Source organism: Copadichromis virginalis, linkage group LG2, assembly GCF_057382275.1.
Source record: "Copadichromis virginalis isolate Kocher_CV1m ecotype Utaka linkage group LG2, C_Virginalis_male_GT1.1, whole genome shotgun sequence".
Taxonomy (NCBI): domain Eukaryota; kingdom Metazoa; phylum Chordata; class Actinopteri; order Cichliformes; family Cichlidae; genus Copadichromis; species Copadichromis virginalis.
The window spans coordinates 3,542,621-3,562,049 of record NC_140619.1 but is presented as its reverse complement, the minus strand read 5'-3'; the positions used below and the strand labels follow the sequence as shown (position 1 = coordinate 3,562,049).

The following is a 19,429-nucleotide window of genomic DNA, read 5'->3' as shown; positions in this document are numbered from 1 at the left end:
AGATTTAATTGTACAGTTTGAGCAGGAGCTGAATAACGTGACTGAAAAAAATCGCAGTGTTTGCCCAGCTTAATGCAGACTGTTTAAACTAAACAAGCCGCTGTTTCACATAATAAACCCTGTCAGCCGCAGTATTGCCTTCTGTTTTAACAGTTAAAGCAGTAGAGACGAGCTGTTTACATGTGCGTGGAACTCTAGCTTGTTTAACCAGGCTAGCTGTTAGCTTATAGCTCACGCTAGCTAACCAGCGAGCAGTTAAAAGGTCAGCCGAAGCTGCACAAAACACCCACAAACTTATCTCACTACAACGTAGCGCCGAAAATATGACTTGCAGCTCGAGCTCGACACAGCGTCTGTAACATAAGACTGACATCCAGCTAACCACAGCTAAAAAGATATTTAGAGACTGTTTCCTCAGGTTACACGAGTTGAGTTGTTTCACGCTGAAAAGTTGGTTGGTTTTGGCTCTCACTGAAGACACCGACGCTGAATACACCGACGCTGATGACATAACTGTTCTTTTGTACTGCTTTTAAGAGAAACATTCTTAGTATATGAGTCCGAGGGTGTTCATCCTCTTCAGCTCTAGCGTAGACTCTGCCATGTTTTCATGTGTTTCTTCTTTCCGTGTGTCCGCTACTTTGAAACACTTGGGCCCAGTGTTGGTCAAGTTACTTGAAAAAAGTAATCAGTAACTAATTACTGATTACGTCCCCAAAAAAGTAATCCCGTTACTTTACTGATTACTTATTTTCAAAAGTAATTAATTACTTAGTTACTTAGTTACTTTTTAAAAACACGATTTACAACCTGAAGAGGTGATAAAGCGATAGATCTTTCAGCCCAATTCTACTTTTTCTGCATAAATCATCATACAAAATGTAATGAAATGGAAAAGTCTCTTTTTTTTACTTGTTTTATTAGTTTTATTCTTTTAACTTTATGCATCAAGCAAAAATGTAATTATATGCACCATTCTCTGACTTGAATAAATTAGTTTAACATTTAAACCTATTTTCTGCACATTCCAGCACATAAAATAAAATATTTTTTGTGTTTACACTCAGTCTTTCAAATAGATGCAAGTAAAACACAGTAGAAAATAAATAAAGTCAAAGACTCAGCGGTCCTGTTGCTCTATTTTCACCTGTAAAGCAGGACTACGGTAGGCGGAGGTTTACCCTGGTGCAGGTGTGCTGCGGTCAGTTGATGAATCCGCGAGTTTCTCTGTGAGTTTCCCATTACGTCGTAGCTACTCGGTGCTTGTTGGAAGTTTAGGGGTTTTTTTCGCTGTAAAAAGTTTTCTTCCTACGCACAGCGGACACTAATGTTTTTGTCACTTTTTATGGAATCAAACTCAAAGTAAGGTCAGTACTTCCACGCTTTAAACGCTGCACGCTCATACTCTCTCCCACAATCGATATGTGATCCATTGTTGATCTGCACACAGCTGTTGTCACCAATGGCGCACTCGCTTAAGTCACTGTCATGAGACATTCTCGCAAAAAAGTCACGGTTTTAGTAACGCAGTAACGCAGCGTTCCTACGGGAAAGTAACGGTAATCTAATTACCGATTTTGCAATAGTAATCCCTTACTTTACTCGTTACTTGAAAAAAGTAATCAGATTACAGTAACGCGTTACTGCCCATCTCTGCTTGGACCGCTCTGTCCGCCACAGGCTGTATCCCAATTCAGGGTCTGCAGCCTTAAAGGCCGCATTTTAAGGCCGATTACGTCACAGCGACGCGACGAAGGCTGTCCCAATTTGAAGGCTGCTCGAAATGCGGCCCTCAAATGCGTCCTTCATTTCCCTGAATTTCAAGGACGTGGCGGTGTAGACTTCGTGGCCCAACATATCCCAGAATGCATAGCGCGGCGGTGGGTGTGGATAATTTTGCCGAAAAAAAACGGTGGAAGAGGGGCGCCCGAAGAGTAAACTTTAAGTAAGTACTGAATATATTGTCACTTATTTATGTGCAAATGTTTAATAACGAAGAACATTAAAACATGACTGTTGGCCAAATGTTGGCAAAGTTATGTGACATTAGTGACGTTTGTACTAACTTGGTTTTAAAGCCTTTACTTTAAAATATACGCCGTTCAATAGCTGAGCTTAATCTTACAGAGAATGATCAAAGCTCATGTTGAAACAAACAAACAAATGAACAAAGGATTTTCTCCTTCATTTCTGTCAAACAAAGCTGTATGACACGTTTCCAGCTGTTAGTATCATGGTTGCTAGGCAACCTGGGCAGCGCAACGGAGGCTAGACCGTCCCATTTCACAAGCCTCGCACTTCTGGCCTTAGTGGCCTAAAGTACGCGGCCCTTGAGGATCGTTGAGGCTGCGTACTTTGAGGCTGCAGACCCTGAATTGGGATACAAATTGGTCATGTGACTGCATGACCACATCTGATTGGTAAAAAAGTTACCGGAAACTCCACTGGCGGCATGTTATCTAATGTGTTAAACTAATTATTTTTTAAAAAGTAACAAATCGAATTTTGCAAATGTAGCGGAGTAAAAGTACCGTTTCTTCTTCACAAATCTGCTCAAGTAAAAGTAAAAAGGATCGTGCAAAAAATGTACTTTAAAAGTAATTTTTTTCAAAAACTTACTCAAGTAAATGTAACGGAGTAAATGTAATTCGTTACTACCCACCTCTGGTATACATAGTATTACAGTAGTGCAATATTATCATGATGGTTTCATCACATGATTCAGTGATTTCAGCCTAATAGTTCAATCAGTCCCCCCACCTCAGCATTCGAATGCCTATAACAAAAGCGCTGGGATAAGGTTTCATTCACACTTTACTCTTATCAAATCAAAAATTTGTTGTCACAAGGGCAAAAGAGACCCAGGGCAGACAAGCTGAATTCAGAATACAAGACACATGTTTATTTACAATAACACACCTGGTCCACCACCTCCGGCTGCCGAGGTGCCCCACACGGATCCTCCACTGCTTCCCCATCCGCAGCATATGCCTGTGGTGATGGCGGTGGTGGTGTCCACAGCAGCACCACCAGATTCGCTCAGTTTGATGCCGCAGCTCTTCCCGCTGGCGGCGCACCTCTCCTGTTCCCCCCGCATGACCGCCATATTGGCCACCAGCTGAGCCAGCTCCTCCCTTTTCTGGCTCTCTCATGGGCCTGCCGTCTGCCTCATGGATTTCAGCACCAATGTGGCGTAACTGAGACACGGCGGGACCACAGATTCGGTGTTAGAGCCATTTTATTTATTCTGGCTCCAGCTCTCGGCTGTCAGTCGCACCACATCACACCACAAAACTAACTCACAACAACCCCAATTCCCCTTATGTAGGTCGGCAGGGGCAATTGCGGACCACCACACCTAAAGGGGGGGCCTACCAAGTGTGGGTGTTATGGAGAACAGTTTAAGAGTTTGATCTTTATTGCCTCACTAAAATGTGTTTGTCCTATTGTGGCCACTGGAGCTTTGATTATGCACTTGAATTCATAGGAGTAAGAAAACAACATTCAATTCACTGCAGTCTATTGACATCTAGCGGTGAGATAGTACACACTCTGCTTAAATGGCATTTCTCTTTTCTTTGTATTTAGAAATCTTAAAACAAAATTTCAATCTTTCATTGAATCTGTGACTCAGATTTTAAAACGATGCATCAAATTTTTCAACAAGTCAGATAAAGAAGGCCTGTCTTGACCATTAAATATATACCCATTATCCCTGATTGGGATTTTAGGTTTTGCCAAGCTAGCGGATGCAAAGAAAGAATGCCTATTTCTAATTAGAAAGCAAATCATGGCTAAAATTTTGTAGTTCGCCATCATTCTGGATTTACCTCTGGCTGCACTATGGAGTTGACATGTGTGATTTCTATTAACATATGTCATTAATGCTGATTAAATTTGCTACATAAAAATACCCATATTAATTCATTCTGATCTTCTTTGGGTAAGGGGCATTGGTTCAAGATGCTTTTGAGCTCTACAGGAGACAAAATGTAGAGTTCTGACTCTGAAATGCAAATTATGATGTATTTGAAGTATTAGTAACATAAGACCCAATATAATATCTTTTTTATTGACATAAATTGAGTGAAAAGTAAAAATTGAACAATCAATTGCAATAGAAGATGAAAGAGAGGTAATACATTTTACAAAGCACCGGAGGAGTTAAATGTGACAGGAAGTGTACATCTGAATGTATTCTGGCTTAACCAATCAGATACAATTTTCCATCTGACCTGAAACAATCATCTCACCTCCTTCACTCAGTGAAATACCAGTAAGGTCCACGACAAGAAGCAGTGTCAGGATGATCGTCTTCTGGGTTACATTGTTTTGTCTTCATGAAGGATGTAAGTGTTTTGTTTTTTTTTTTTATCTAAAAATGTATCTGTTAACAATTTACACACCAATAGATTTGCGATTGACAGTTACCATGTAAAAAAATGTTTTACTTTTCCATCTCTTTTCCTTAATTCAGATTCTCTGGTTCCAGTTAAAACTGTTCAGCTTGGTGAACCAGCAACCTTAACATGTGCTATTCCCAAAGAGCTCAGCATTAGAGGAGTCAACTGGTACAAGCAGAGTGTTGGGGATACTCTTAAATTAATAGTTACACTGTATAAATCTACAGCTGATTTTGGTCCTGGATTTTCGAGCTTAAGATTTGGAGTATACGATGGTAAGAATTTCACCAGCTTGACCATTTTAAAGACAGTTCAAGAGGATGAGGGACTCTATCACTGTGCAAACACAGAATGGATTGGAACTACATGGAGTGGGATGTATTTGTTAGTAAAAGGTAATAAGCCAACCTACCTTTACAAACTTTGAAAATTTGTCCAAGCATGTTTTGAAGAATGTCTTTGTAATTGCACAGGAAACACTCAGAGGACATCAAACTATGCAGTCAGTCAGTTGCTGATATAATCAAATCCAGTCCGTCCAGGAGACACAATGACGCTCCAGTGTTCAGTCTTCTCTGACTCTGACAACAAGACGTGTCCAGGAGATCTCAATATTCTCTGGTTCAGAGATGGATCAAATAAATCTCAACCAAACATCATCTACACTGACAGAAACAGAAGTAATGAATGTGAGAAAAGGTCTGACCATCAGAAGACATGTGTTTATCGCTTCTCTAAGAACGTCAGCTCCTCTGATGCTGGGACTTACTACTGTGCTGTGGCCACATGTGGGGAGATATTATTTGGAAGTGGAGCTAAACTAGATATTCAAGGTAGCTCTATCAATCAATCATAATTAACTATTACCAATTTTTAGTGAACGTTCACAGCAATGTCATTATTGGGTGACATTGCTGTTGAGTATTAGAAGTTATATGCCAAATATGTTGATAATGTAATGTGTAAATATTTGTTAATTTTCTTTTTAATTTTTTGACACTTAGATGTGTTTATTGTATATATTTTAAATTTTTCATTATTAGTCTATTCTTTGTATGTTTTGTTTATATTCTCTGTTAATAGTTAGTGTTTATTTGTTCCCTTTGTGTTCCCACTGTGTAGTTATAGCTAAATGTTATTTACTGTCTTGCTACGTTCACCTCTTCCTTGTTTTCCCCTTCTGTGTCTCATTCCCCTGATTAGTGTTCGGTGCGTCTGTGAGTATAAATAGTGATGTCTTCTCTTGTCCTTTGTCAAACTGTCTGTTGGAGTTCTGTTTGCCTTTTGTATGTGGACTTTTAATTCTTTTCTTTTACATATTTTTCTGTCACCCAAAAATATGTCTTTTGTTTGTAATGTAATAATGTGACAGATTGTGAACAACAGGAGCAAGGCTGAAAATTATTTTTCTGTTTGTTTTTTGTAGTGTTACCCACACAGTCAGCATTTATTCAGCTGACAATATTAATAGTATTTTTGGCAATTTCTGTCATTGGAAACGTGTTCCTCATCTGCAACCGAAGAGTATGTAAAAAACTTCAAAGTAAGTGTTACGCGAAACTGAAAATATTTAAAAGATGAAACTTGTGCAAATTATATTTAAATGATGAAAATAACTTATTTCTTTAAATGAGATTTTTATCAATGACAAAACGTTCTCAGGGACATGCAATAGTAAGTTAATTTCACTAATATATAAATATATTTATTATTTTGTTTATCCTTAGGAAAAGAAAGTGCTATAGCATATGCACAAACTGACACCTCATGCCAACCAGTAAGTGATGAAAATTGGTGTTATTCACTTCAAATATGTCAGAAAATGTTAAATGCCACTTCATAGATAACATGTTTTATGTTACCACACAGACTGTCGTTGATGAAGAACTAAACTACGCTGCACTGAATTTCTCTGAAAGAAAAACAAGAGGAAGAAGGAAGCGAGAGTGTGCTGAAGACAGTGTCTACTCTCATGTTAAATGCTGATGTTAATAACGATGTTTAGCATCTCCTGAAATTAAAATTGATCCTGACATCTTGTTTTTGTTTGGTTTTTTTTATTAATATTTAAAGGTTGACAGTTAATTTTCAATCTTGCTGAAAATACTTGGACTGCCAAAACCTTAAACTTAGTTGTGTTGCATTTCTGGCATTCTTGAGTTTTAATTGTATGAACTGTTTTGTAGTCATGCTTTCTGGAATAAATAAATATACATTTGCCTCAAAAGTGTCTTTTATGTTTAAAGCAAGACAATGCAGGCAAAAAAGAACCCTGAAAGAACAAAAACGATCATTTCAGTACTCAGTATACTAAGTGGACAGGTTTAGCAGATACATGGAGTCATGAACATCCACTACAGTAATGAAATGGAACCATTGGTTTGTAGGGTAAAGCCTCCAGTTCAGTTTTTATCTGTCTTCTTTACTTGTTTTTTTGGCTTCTTTGTTTGATTTTTTTAACTGAGTGTAACAGATGGTGGTTAAATCTGACTGAGAAGACACTGCATGCATGTAGCAACCACAACCTAAATAATTTATAAAATGAACATCAAACTGTCTTAAAAGTAGTGATCACGACCACAAATCAAGGGCACAGTAATTACATTCCTGGACAAAGAAGACATGTGTACCATGGAAATTCCTGATCAAATTACTGTAATTCTTCAACCATTTGAGTAGAGCAATGCTTAACTGGTTCCGGTAAGTATGTTTAGCTCATTAATTTGGATATTAATTTGTACAAGTTGTTATTATGCGCTATATTTATGTTTACAAGGTACATGGCCTCTAATATACATATAATTAAGCACATATGGAGACTAAACTTTTAGATGGGGCTGAGTGTGGAACACCTATTAAATTAAAAAGTGAAAATGTAAGGTGTGTTTAAAGCATAAAAATTGTATCAAAAAAGTCCTGCAAATGTTCTCTAAAATGCAGAGTGTGACTATAGTGTTAGCTTTCTGCTTGCTTAAGGTTTAAGGGCAAAAATAACAATCACTTAGAGACGGATAAAATTGTAGTTCATAATTTGGACAAATGCAAGAGAGCCCAGGAAGAAGAATTTCGAATCTGTCATCCCCCCATCCATCTTCTGCTCCTTATCTTATATAACCCAATGTTCTCCCCAACCACCTCATCTTGGAAGAGACTGGTCAAGGGGAGAGGCACAGGTGTGCCCTGATGCCTCCTCCTAGTCGAACATTCCTGAAATACCTCTCCCAGGAAGCATCCTGATCAAATGCCTGAACCACCTCAACTGGCTCCTCATGGCTCTACCCTTTAGAGGAAGCTCATTTCAGGTGCTTGTATCCACAACCTTAAGCATCTATTCTGTGTTAACCAATCACATGCATTTTACTGTCTTAGGTAATACAATTATTTCACCTCTTTTAATCACTAAAATACAAGCGAGATCACCAACAACAAGCAGTCTTAAGGATTTTCTTCATCAAGGATGTAAGTGCTCTTTAAATATGTTGTCAAAAAATTGGTGTACGCAGAAAACATGTCATGTGAAGAATAATATAAAATAATTTTGCATTAGACTGTTTCCATATCATATGCATTTGATTCTATGGCCTTTCTTACCTGAAATTTGGTCCCGATTTGCAGAGGCAAATTGTGCGGCAAGAAAGAGAAGTGGACCCAAGAGCAGACACTGGTTACTGTGAGTGAGTTTATTTACAGGTGTGGGGATACAAACAGAAGCGGGGATGGCATGAACAAAAACTAAGGAAAACCTAAACTGGGAACTAAGAAACAAGAAACCAAACCTGAAACGCGAGGAGACTGAGGGCAGAGGTAACACAGGGCACAACAAACAGCTTCGTAAAACATGTGCTATTTGTCTTATCTCCTTCACGTCACCCCTAACTGGTCAAGGCAGATGGCTGCTCCTCTTTGAGCCTAGATTTGCAGGAGGTTTCTTTCTATTAAAAGGAAGTTTTTCCTTCCCACTGTCGCAGAAGGGTTTACTCAAAGGGGGTCTTATTATAGTTGGAGTTTCTCTGTATGAAGTGCCTTTAGGCAACTGTTGTTGTGATTTGGCGCTATATAAATAAAATTGAATTGAATAAGATTGTGTTTGCCTGTTATTGTGTTCCTGTTTGTGTGATGTTGTAGATTATGCAATTAACAGCATCACTCATAATATCATTATGATCTCACAGTTTACCTAATAAAGAGTTCAGCAGTAGGGGAGTAGTACAGGAAGCATCTGCAGTGATGAGATGATCCTGCAGTGACCCTGTGTTAGTAGTTTTTGGTAAATAGAGAGCTGGCCATGAAAGCAAAACTGTGGATTCTGGATTCTGTGGATTATTTATTGGCACAAATTTTGGGTAATGACTAAAACAGTTAGATCACAGATATAGAGAGCAGAAAAGAGCTCCCAGAGCATATCAGAACTCAATCCTAGAACCTTTCTCCATCATAAGGAGACAGCAGAGGTGGTTCGGAGATCCGGTATTAATCTGGGATGAATCTGGGATTCAGTAAGACACTTCCTTGTCTTACTGACCAATTACTCACCTAAAAATGAACAGCAGGTATTGACAATACACTGAGTGAAAAATTGAGATTTACTGATATATATTTACTATTTTAATATTTCTCTTTCTCTCCATGAGTTGAAATATATTTTAAAAAAAATCTTTTATTGGTCTGCATCACCTGTTCATCATCTCAGCTCATGAAATAGATGGGATGTTTTTAATAGGTCAGGAAAAAAGGCTGTCTTGACCAATAAAGAGTTGATATTATCTCATTATAATACCCATTATTAGGTTCATAGGTTTTGTCAAGCCAGCTGATGCAAAGAAAACATGCATATTCTAATTTAAAAAATCATGTAGCTTATGCTCAGCATCATTCTGGATTTACCTCTAGCTCCACCGTGGGGTTATCGAGTGAGACTTCTCTTGACATATCTCATTAATGCTAATTAAATTCGCTACAAAAATTACCAATTGGTTATTATTTTTTATAGGAGCTTAAACCATCTCCTTAGGCCAAGAAACATTGGTTCACCCTGCTCTTCAGCACTTCGGGGTGTCATGACCTCTGAACTATAAAATACCCAACCTGCACATTTCCTCTGAAATGCAGAGTGTGAAATGTTTGAGGTATTTTTTTACATAAGATCCAAGAACAAGAATAAACATCAAATAAACAGCGTTCAAAAGTAGTCAAACGTAAAAACTGAATATCTGGAAAATTGCAATAGAACATGAAAGAGAGGTGGTGTTACAAAGCGCAGGAGGAGGTACTTTAAGTGTACGTTTGAATCTATTCTCTTAGCCAATCAGATACATTTTTGTCATCTGAATACATCTCACCGCCTTCACTCACTAAAATACCAGTAAGGTCCCCAACAAGAAACACTGTCAAAATGCTTGTCCTATGGATTACATTATTTTGTCTTCACAAAGGATGTAAGTGCCTTTTAAAAAAAATTGTCTAAAAATGTTCTCGGTTAAGAATTTATATGTCAAATACATTTGCACAAACTAAACTAGCTTTACAATGGAAAGTTACCACAGCAAAAAAAGTTAATTTTTTCTGTTTTCTCTTATTTCAGATTCTCTGGTTCCAGTTGAAACTGTTCAGCTTGGTGAACCAGCAACCTTGACATGTGCTATTCCCAAAGAGCTCAGCATTAGAGGAGTCAACTGGTACAAGCAGAGCGTCGGGGATACTCTTAAATTAATAGTTACTCTGATTCAGTCTAAAGCTGATTTTGGTCCTGGATTTTCGAGCTCAAGATTTCGGATAAATAGTGATGCAAATTTTAGCAGCCTGATCATTTTGGAGACAGTTCAAGAGGATGAGGGTCACTATCATTGTACAAACACAGAATGGATTGGAACTACATGGGGTGGGACATATTTGTTAGTAAAAGGTAATAAGCCAACCTACTTTTACAAACTTTGAAAATTTTTCTGTGCATGTTTGGAAAAATGTGATTTGTATTACACAGGAAAAGCTCAGAGGACATCAAACTTTGCAGTCAGTCAGTTACTGATAGAATCAAATCCAGTCCGACCAGGAGACACAATGACGCTCCAGTGTTCAGTCTTCTCTGACTCTGACAACAAGACATGTCCAGGAGATCTCAATATTCTCTGGGTCAGAGAGGGATCAGATAAATCTCTTCCAAACATCATCTACACTGACAAAAACAGAAGTAATGAATGTGAGAAAAGATCTGACCATCAGAAGACATGTGTTTATCACTTCTCTAAGAACGTCAGCTCCTCTGATGCTGGGACTTACTACTGTGCTGTGGCCACATGTGGGGAGATATTATTTGGAAGTGGAACTAAACTGGTTATTCAAGGTAAGTTTATGATTTATAAATTAATTAGAAAAAATGTGAATTTCAGTTTTAAACAGCCAGTCAGAATTATTAGTAATTTTATGTGTTATTACGTGACATTACTGTCCAATTCTTTAGTTATACAACCAATAATATCAGCAATGATAATGTGGTTTTTTTTCAGAATTCATTTTCTTTGATCTTTTGCAGAGTCATCCACAAAATCAGCATTTATTCACCTGGGAGTATTAATTGTTTGTTTGGGCATTTCTGTCATTGGAAATGTTTTCCTCATGTGCAACCGAACAGCAGGTAAACAATTTAAAGGTAAGAAATGTAAGAATCTACAAATATTTGAAAGGCTAAGTGTATTTCAGTTATACTCCATATGGAAAAGAAATAGTAAAAACTTATAAAAGACTTGCATCAGATGTGGCCTACTTCATATAGTGAATCATATAAGGCTTATATGATTTACTCATGAAAGTGGCCACTTTCTCATTACTTTCATACATTGTTTTAGTAAGTATCCAAAACATTCAAGTTTCATTTATATAATTTTTCTAGGGATCTTATATCTGTTTTTACTCTTGTATGCTTTTCATACAAGTTTCGCACAAGACAGATACAAACTTTATAAGATCTTTTCCATATGGGCTTAAATGATGGAAATACTAAATATGTATTTATTATATATAGATAATCACATTACAAGAACTACTGTAACCATTGTACACATCATTAATAATTCTTGCAATACTGAGGCCTCCATAATGATTTTTTGTAGCCTTCATTAGTCAATAAATATTAAGTTCTGAAAATATTTCGTATTTGTCTTTATTATTTATCTTGTTCTTAGGAAAAGAAAATGCTATATCAGATGCACAAACTGGCGCCTCACGCCAACCAGTAAGTGATGAAAATGGATCCTTATTTACTTAAAATATGTCAGAATATATCTATATAGCTACATAGATAACATTTTTTTAATTACTACCCAGACCGTCGTTGATGAAGAACTAAACTATGCTGCGCTGAATTTCTCTGAAAGAAAAACGAGAGGAAGAAAGAAGAGAGAGTGTGCTGAAGACAGTGTCTACTCTCAAGTTAAATGCTGATGTCAATGATAATTTTAAGCATCTCCTCAAATTTATATTGATCCTGATTTTTCCTTGTTAAACATGCTGTATATTGGACTTTTTGGTCTTTTCTTTATTTTTTGTGTCTTTTTTAAATCTTAATTAATATTTACAGTCAACAGACACCATCACGGGCAATGTCTCATAGCAACATACTTGTGTTGTATTACATCCTTAATTTTTTCACTGTATTAACTGTTTGTTCTCCTTTTTGCAATAAAGAAACAATCATATGGCCAAGAACATTATTTTCAGTGAGTACACAGAAAAAAAAATAAAAAGCTACAGTACAGCTTAGAGACCTTAACATGTGAAAGAGCTCAGCAATAGATGGATCAAATGGTGCAAGCAGATCTGATAGCTAGATAGACCTTTGCATGTTCTCCCCATGTATACATGGGTACTATAGCTTCCTCCTGCAGTCCAAAAGACAAGCACTTAGTGGGATACATCAGAGATTATAAATTGCCTGTAAATGTGAGTGTAAATGGATTTTGCTAATAGTGTGTGTTATTTGCCATAAGTCAATTGAGAGGCATTCCTATCAGAGTAACCAGATTTTAATTATAGTGCTTTTTTAATTTTTTCCAAGACTGAGTACAACATCATCATATAAAAGTCCAGAGCCTCTGTGCAGTGCTTCTAACGCTACACAAAGTTTGCTATTGTACTGTTCAAAAAGTGCTGGGTTTATCTGTCTTTATCTGCCTAAACTGGAGGTCCAAAGAATATTTCCCTCATTGAGAGCTCAGAAAGTTTTTGAGTCCTGTTGTTTTTCCTGCTGATGATGTTTCTGAAAATATGTCAGAAACATCATCTGATTATTTATTATCAAATCGGCGTTTTCATCTAAAAACGCTCCGTATCCACACTATTGTTTTCAATCGTTTTCATCCACACACATGCTACGTTCCCGTTCTGTGCATGCATGAAACCCAAGACCATTCGACCTGCATCATTTCCGTCTGCCGTTTATTCACTTTCCGGCTCTGTTGCGGCAAAATGTTGAGGAAAAGTGCCGAGTTTTATCTGGAGCTAGCATGTACAAACTGATAATCTTTAATAGGGCTGTCAAAATTGACAGCAAACAAAACAACTGCTGTACAATGTTGTCCGCCATCTTAGTAGAATTTTTTATTTTTTTTGCCTGTCCCATTTGGTTCTTTAGCCGTCAGAATTGTTGTCTGAAGACCAACAAGGATACCCAATGGATTTATTTTGCCAAATGGATCATCACGGCATTTCCGTATTGGTCCATTTGATCGACCTTTGTTTTTATTATTTATTTTATTTTATTTTCAGTTGTTACAGACGGGACAGACATGAGTGAGGGATAGGAAAGGGAGAAAGAAAGAGGAAGGAAAAGAAAAACAGAAGGGGAGAGGGACAGTGAGAAAGGGGAAAAAGAAATCTCCTGGATCACCTGTTGAGAGAGAAAGAATAGAAAAAAAGCAAAAAAAAACCCCAAAGCAACATACTAAACACAACACCATCACATTAATCTAGCTAAGTGTAAACAGCTGTAAATACTAAATATTCAATGTTGCTGTGCAGCACGCAGGACAGACAGCGCACAATGTGCTTTGAAATTAGCAGCCAAGAAAGGTGTAATTTAAGTCTACGAACAGTGAACACGCGTGTGCACACCTGTGTGGATCAGTGCGCTTGTATTCAAAAGGTTTCCCCATGTAATGGTCTGCTAGAGGATGTAGAGAGCCATAGCCCCGTCCCCCAGGGCATGAAGCAGGCATGGAGGAGATCCAGGCCCCAGACATCCAGAGGCCCCAGAGTGCGAGAGCCCAAAGAGGACCACCGGAGGGGCATCCGTGCCACCCTCATGGGAAGGGCTGCGGATCCCCAGACAAGGCATCACCCAGTAGCCACCGAGCAGAAGCTATAGGGGGCTGCACCGGCTGCCGGCAGCCAGCTGTGCCAGAGTGAACCGAGCTGCAGGCCCAGAGGCTTAGTAGAATTGATCACATGACTGCATCATATGACTAAAATGTGCAATCGTTTTCAAAAGCCTCCGTTTTCGCTGTCCACACTGCGATACGAAAACAGCGTTTTCAAATGTATCCACTTTGGAGATCATTTTCAAAAAGCTCAGTTTTCCTTGACCAAAAACGCCAAAACGGAAAGAAAAAGATGAATTTTCAAACAAAAAAACGTATTAGTGTGGACATGGCCTCAGTGGGTCAACGGAACATCTGGCACAGGACAGCGGTGATGAAAGAAGGGGAGGAATTGTCTCCAAATTTCTGGACCCAGGTAACCACACCCAGCCTGGCTCTGATGGTCTTCTTCCAACATTTTGGAAATCTGCCCCATCTCCCTGGGGCAGATTTCCCCCCAGGGTCTGGGGGGAAATCTGCTGTTAAATAAAAGGACAAATTACATTCCTATAAAACTTTCCATTTAAACTTTTCTATCTACATGCTATCAGGCAGGAGAGAGCTCTGTGAGTGTGTGATGGATGCCAAACTGTCAAACTGAATGAGCTTGTTTTCTATCATCCTCATTCATATGGTAAAGTGTCAAAGGACAGCATTTAATTTTAAGTTGTGATAATTACAACACTATAGGCCTGTGTAATGTGTAATGCTTGATATAATCTCTTTGTCTAAATTGAGAATAACAAAAAATAATAAGGGATTATCATTCAAACATATTAACTATGACAGCAACACAGGTGTGTAGAATTGCTAAAAAGCCTCGAACACAGTGTAGCACTAGCTAGATGCTAATGGCTATGCTAGCTAATGAATTAATCAGTAGAGGCTACAGAATGATGTGAGCTGTGCTGCTTTTTAAAAGCAGTGATATGGCTGCATTTACATTAGTTTAATAGTCAGTTGCTGTAAAACCACCAGCGGACATTGTTAAAACTGTAGCAACTGTTAAAAGCTGTAAAAAGTGCAGAGGGGCGTGTTCCCAGTCACCTCCAGCGGGTGAGTGGGTGGAGTTCAAAGCAGCAACTCCACCCCAGAGTCACTACTGTGCAACTCAGGCTCCAAACATGCAAAACACAGTAGCCATGATAAACAGAGCTTCATTTTGTACAGTGGGAGGAATCACGTTGGAGCCACATTGTCTATCTTTGATACGATCATTGTGTTGAGTCCTACACTCGCAGCATTTTCTCCATGTTGTCTCAAAAAGCAACATTTTTAGCATATTTGCTAAGCACATCGACACATTTCCTAACCATAAGCCTAGTCTGATGTCAGCTGGATGTATGCTAGTGTATTGTACCAAAATTGCACTGATTTATTTGACTTTATTAGTGACTATCTTAGACATATATAAAAGGTACTGGTGGAGTGGGCACTAAAACACACTTGGGTAAACACGTTTTAAAAAAAAATTCTGCTCGTGTTAAGCTGAGCTCAGACACAGACTGTATTTAAAAGATGGAAAACATAGCGTAAGATCAGCAATTGTTTTGTGAAATCTTGTTGTGAATTTATGAAGTGTCTTAGGTGTTACCATGTTGATGTAACCAGACATGATAAGTGAGTGGTGGAGCTGGCAGAAAAACCAAAGGATACTGGAAACCCATATGATTATAACATGTCAATTACAAAGTCACCAGACCCTAAAGCACAATTTCCTTTTTGTTATTTTAGACTGTAATAGGGATCAGAAGTGTATAGGAATTTCTTTTATTTATGTATTAATCACATTATTTTATTGTATGATACCTTGGTGCCACTGGATTTCAACAAGTCTCACACTCATACAGTAAGACAAATGGTGGGGGTCTAGTGAGGAAGTTGGGGGAAGCAGACAACTCCACAGGAAGAGTCTTTTGTGTCTTCTGGGACTCTGGGAGGTAGCAAGGGAGTGTGAACCTTAAGGTGTGAAACAGCTGTGTACTGCCTTTTGTTCCTGGAGAAGGTATTTAACTGAGAGCCATGCTAGGCTCAGGGAGACTCTGCTGACCGTCTGCCCCGCGATCATGCAGGGACTTCATCAAGCTTGGGTTTTCTGTTCTTTGTGATTTGATTAAAGAATGTTAGCTACCGCTCACCGCTTGTCTGCAGGCTTTATTTAATGGAAAACTTCCACAACAGACATCAGATTGCATTCAGTATGTCAAAGGGTTTATTTAAGAGGACCCAAACGCTGAGGACAGAAATCATATTTCAAAAGACGAGCCGTTTATTAAGGTGAAACACAAAGACACAAAATAGGAGAAACCAAAACCAAAGGCTGACTCTAAACTGGGAAAAACTAAACTAACAGCAAAGCACAGGGAACATGGAAAAACTACGGACCGAGAACATGGGGGAGACGAGCAGACGACCTGCGAACAAACCAAGGAAAACAGAAGACTTAAATGCATAGAAGGACAGTGAAGGAAGTGGAAACACATGGGGAACAAAATGGATGTGACGCCACAGGGGAACTGAACATACTGAACATGGACCACGACACTATTAAAATAAAACAGGAAACACAGAGACGTAGAGTGACACATGAGCTTGACACAGGAGGAAATGCAGATGGGAGAGGGAGCAAGGGATCACGAGCGAGAGAGGACAAGAGAGCACCAGAGAGAGAGACATGATGGGCTGGGGAATTATGGAATAAACATGACCGGCAGGGGAGACATGGAATGACACACAGGAAGGGGAGACGAGACATCTCGACAAGACACCAGGGAAACGGAAATATAACTAAACAATAGAGAGAACTCAGTACTCAAAAAATAGAAAAACAACCGAAACAACACCAAGAGCACAGTTTTGTGGGTATTACAACACGCATAAAAGCGCCATAAACTCAAAAGGCTGGGTCAAATGGCCCAGAACATTGACACAATTAGGCTTGAAACAGGTTAATCAACTCAACATAAAAATGTTGAGTCACCCCCAGATTGTCAAAGGAAATATTTTGGGTCTAAGGTACTTGTTCATTAGCTTCAATTTTCTGGATTGGAAGCTACATTAATGTTTTATATACACTCTATGACCTAACTTCAAATCTTTATGCATAGTTGTGCTCCACCCCCACCAAAAAAAAGAGCTATATCTCACACTCAGCAGACATCGGTCTCGATATTAATGTTTGTGATAGCTCAATTATTAAAACACTAATCAAGTATGGTTTGTTTGAAAGCACCTCATACCAAACTTTCAGCATGATGGTGAAATGGATGAATTAGGCTGTTTTTGCAGTCACAGGCTTTGTCGCCTTTCCATCATTTAATCAACCATGAAATCCTCTTAATATCAAAGTATTATAGTGTAAAGTTTGAAGCCATCTGTAAGACAGCTGAAGTGTGAACAAAAGTGAGACAGCCTACAGGACAATGATCTCGTGCACACCAGCAGTAAAGGTGCTGCAATGCCCCAGGCACACAAACTTGACTGAAATGGGTGACATATATATGTATATGTATATATGTGTCACCCATTTTATGTTATTGTAGTTGATAAAGATGTTGTTTGTATGATGCATAAACAGCACGACCAGTTAGCATGAAGACAATTATGGAAATTTAAAGGTGTTTTTGTGAGAGTGTTTTGGTTTACCGTAATGCCTCTTTTGTTTACTCTCTGTGAGTTACAGAAACCCACTGTAAAAGAAAACTGTGCTCTTGGTGTTGTTTCGGTTGTTTAGGCCGGAAAGATGATTGATATAATTTCCATTGTGGTAGTAGAACGGAGCACCAACATAACAAACAGCCAATCAGATTGCTCTGAAATTGTTCCCTCCCACTTGATGTGATTATATTAAGGAGCATCATCTTAGTATGCCTAAATGTAAATGAGTCACAAGTAAATCCATCAGAAAATGCTGATTGTATTTTATATGCTGCTGGGCTTCAGAGCTGGTCGTAAGTTTAGAGTCGGCTTTTTTCCATATATATTTCTCCAATTTAACATGTGCAATATCTCTCTCTCTATATCTAACTGCTCTGTTTAATTTGACTTTCAGGATGCACTGATTATGTGTTTTTTGGAACGAAGACTATTGGTGTTGGAGAAAATGTGACCCTGACATGTGAACGCCCGACATCTGAATATGAAGCAACCTTGTATTGGATCAGGATTGTTTCTGGAAGCTGGCCTGAATTCTTGGGAGGAACATTTACCTTTGATTATGACGGTGTTAACACCACTCCTCACATTACAGCAAAGCAAGAACCTGGAACATTTATTCTGGAAATAAGTCAAACTAGGCTAAGTGACACTGGTCTTTATTACTGCATAAAAGTGGACCAACTGGACATGGACTTTTTAAATGCAACATTTTTAAAAATTAAAGGTAAACAGAACTGATTATTTCTTAAACATGTTTACAAATCAATATCTAACTAAAACGAGTAAAACATGACTTTATTGATTTATGTATTTATATTAACAGTTACTTAATTATTTTCTAAGGGCCAGAGACAGCTATCACTGACATCATTCAGATGCCTCAATCTGGTCCCCTCCATCCGGGAAACCCAGTGACTCTGCAGTGTTCAGTCCTCTCTAACCCAGAGAACAGTGCATGTCCTGGAAATGACAGTGTGTTTTGGTTCAGCACTAGATCTGATAACTCTCACCCCAACTTGATTTATGCTGATGGAAACAGTGATAAATGTGAGAGGAGTCCAGAGGCTTCCTCCACACAGAAATGTGTCTACAGCTTCTCCAAGAATGTCAGCTCCTCTGATGCCGGGTCGTACTACTGCGCTGTGGCCACATGTGGACATATAATTTTTGGAAATGGAATAAAACTGGATGTTAAAGGTAAATTTGAAGAATTCTATATTAATTTAGAATAGGCTAGTTTAACATCAGCGTAAAAGTTTTTTTTCCCAGTTTATAATGTCACTAAAAGTAATAATTATTACTGGGTGCTTTTATTTTTCCAGGACTCAACATGTGGGACTTGCAAAAGGCCAATACAGTTCTATTTATATTATGTGCTGCTTTGGCTACAAGTCTGATCGTTATAGCCTTCCTGATTTATACCATCAAGAAGAAAACATCCAGTTGTTGGTGTGGTAATAAAAGTTATACTCACATTAGTGTATCTATCAGCTTTGATGCAAAATAACCATGAAGAAAGTATCTGTCATTGTAAATTTCTCTGTCTTTTAAACAGATGTTGGGACAGGGAGTGGTGATCAGCAGAGTCAGCAGGTAAGGTAAACTGAAAACAAAGAAAAATATAAAGTCAATGGTACATTTTACTCTTGAATGTTTGTTTTTTGTTTTTTTTACTCAGACAGTAGTGGTTTACTCTGCACCAAACATCACTTTGAGGAAAAGCAGCAAATTACCACAAAGGAGTGAAAAAGCAGCAGAGGGGGGGACAGTCTACACTGATGTCAGTGCTTCTGCAGTCGAGTAACTGCTGTTATTAGGGTTTACTATATTTTTTATGACAAATGCAAGTGTGAAATGCATTTCAAGCTCCATCGTGGGTTTTATTTAAATTCTGAAACAAAAAATACAGTTATATTTATTGAAAAAATAAATAACATATTATAATAAAATTATATATTTGAATGTTATCACGTTTTAATGTCATTCTGTTATTTTCCACTTTGTTTTGTGATGATGTTT

At 38.2% G+C, this 19,429-nt stretch overlaps 3 protein-coding genes across 5 annotated transcripts; all 3 read left to right on the top strand.

Moving 5' to 3' along the window:
- The first annotated feature begins 4,282 nt into the window (after positions 1-4,282).
- LOC146716788 (uncharacterized) lies at positions 4,283-6,618 on the top strand. The gene is made up of 6 exons (XM_085435302.1): positions 4,283-4,349; positions 4,478-4,798; positions 4,877-5,236; positions 5,830-5,946; positions 6,131-6,180; positions 6,273-6,618. Exons 3-6 carry the CDS (start codon positions 4,954-4,956, stop codon positions 6,387-6,389), a joined length of 567 nt encoding a protein of 188 aa, XP_085291428.1. The 5' UTR covers positions 4,283-4,349; positions 4,478-4,798; positions 4,877-4,953; the 3' UTR covers positions 6,390-6,618.
- Positions 6,619-9,795: 3,177 nt separating this feature from the next.
- Positions 9,796-11,840, top strand: LOC146716787 (signal-regulatory protein beta-2-like). Its single transcript, XM_085435292.1, has 6 exons — positions 9,796-9,838; positions 9,985-10,305; positions 10,384-10,743; positions 10,933-11,049; positions 11,582-11,631; positions 11,724-11,840. Exons 1-6 carry the CDS (start codon positions 9,796-9,798, stop codon positions 11,838-11,840), a joined length of 1,008 nt encoding a protein of 335 aa, XP_085291418.1.
- Positions 11,841-17,639: 5,799 nt separating this feature from the next.
- LOC146716786 (uncharacterized) lies at positions 17,640-19,371 on the top strand. 3 transcript variants are annotated; one of them, XM_085435264.1, is made up of 6 exons: positions 17,640-17,703; positions 17,805-18,134; positions 18,254-18,607; positions 18,733-18,864; positions 18,966-19,003; positions 19,089-19,371. In XM_085435264.1, the coding sequence occupies exons 1-6, from the start codon at positions 17,661-17,663 to the stop codon at positions 19,212-19,214; spliced, it is 1,023 nt and encodes a 340-aa protein (XP_085291390.1). In that variant the 5' UTR covers positions 17,640-17,660; the 3' UTR covers positions 19,215-19,371. The 3 variants fall into 3 exon arrangements, with proteins under 3 accessions (XP_085291390.1, XP_085291398.1, XP_085291405.1); XM_085435272.1 differs by having other exon boundaries at positions 18,733-18,859; positions 19,089-19,110; XM_085435279.1 differs by lacking the exon at positions 19,089-19,371 and having other exon boundaries at positions 18,733-18,859; positions 18,966-19,023.
- The last annotated feature ends 58 nt before the right edge of the window (positions 19,372-19,429 follow it).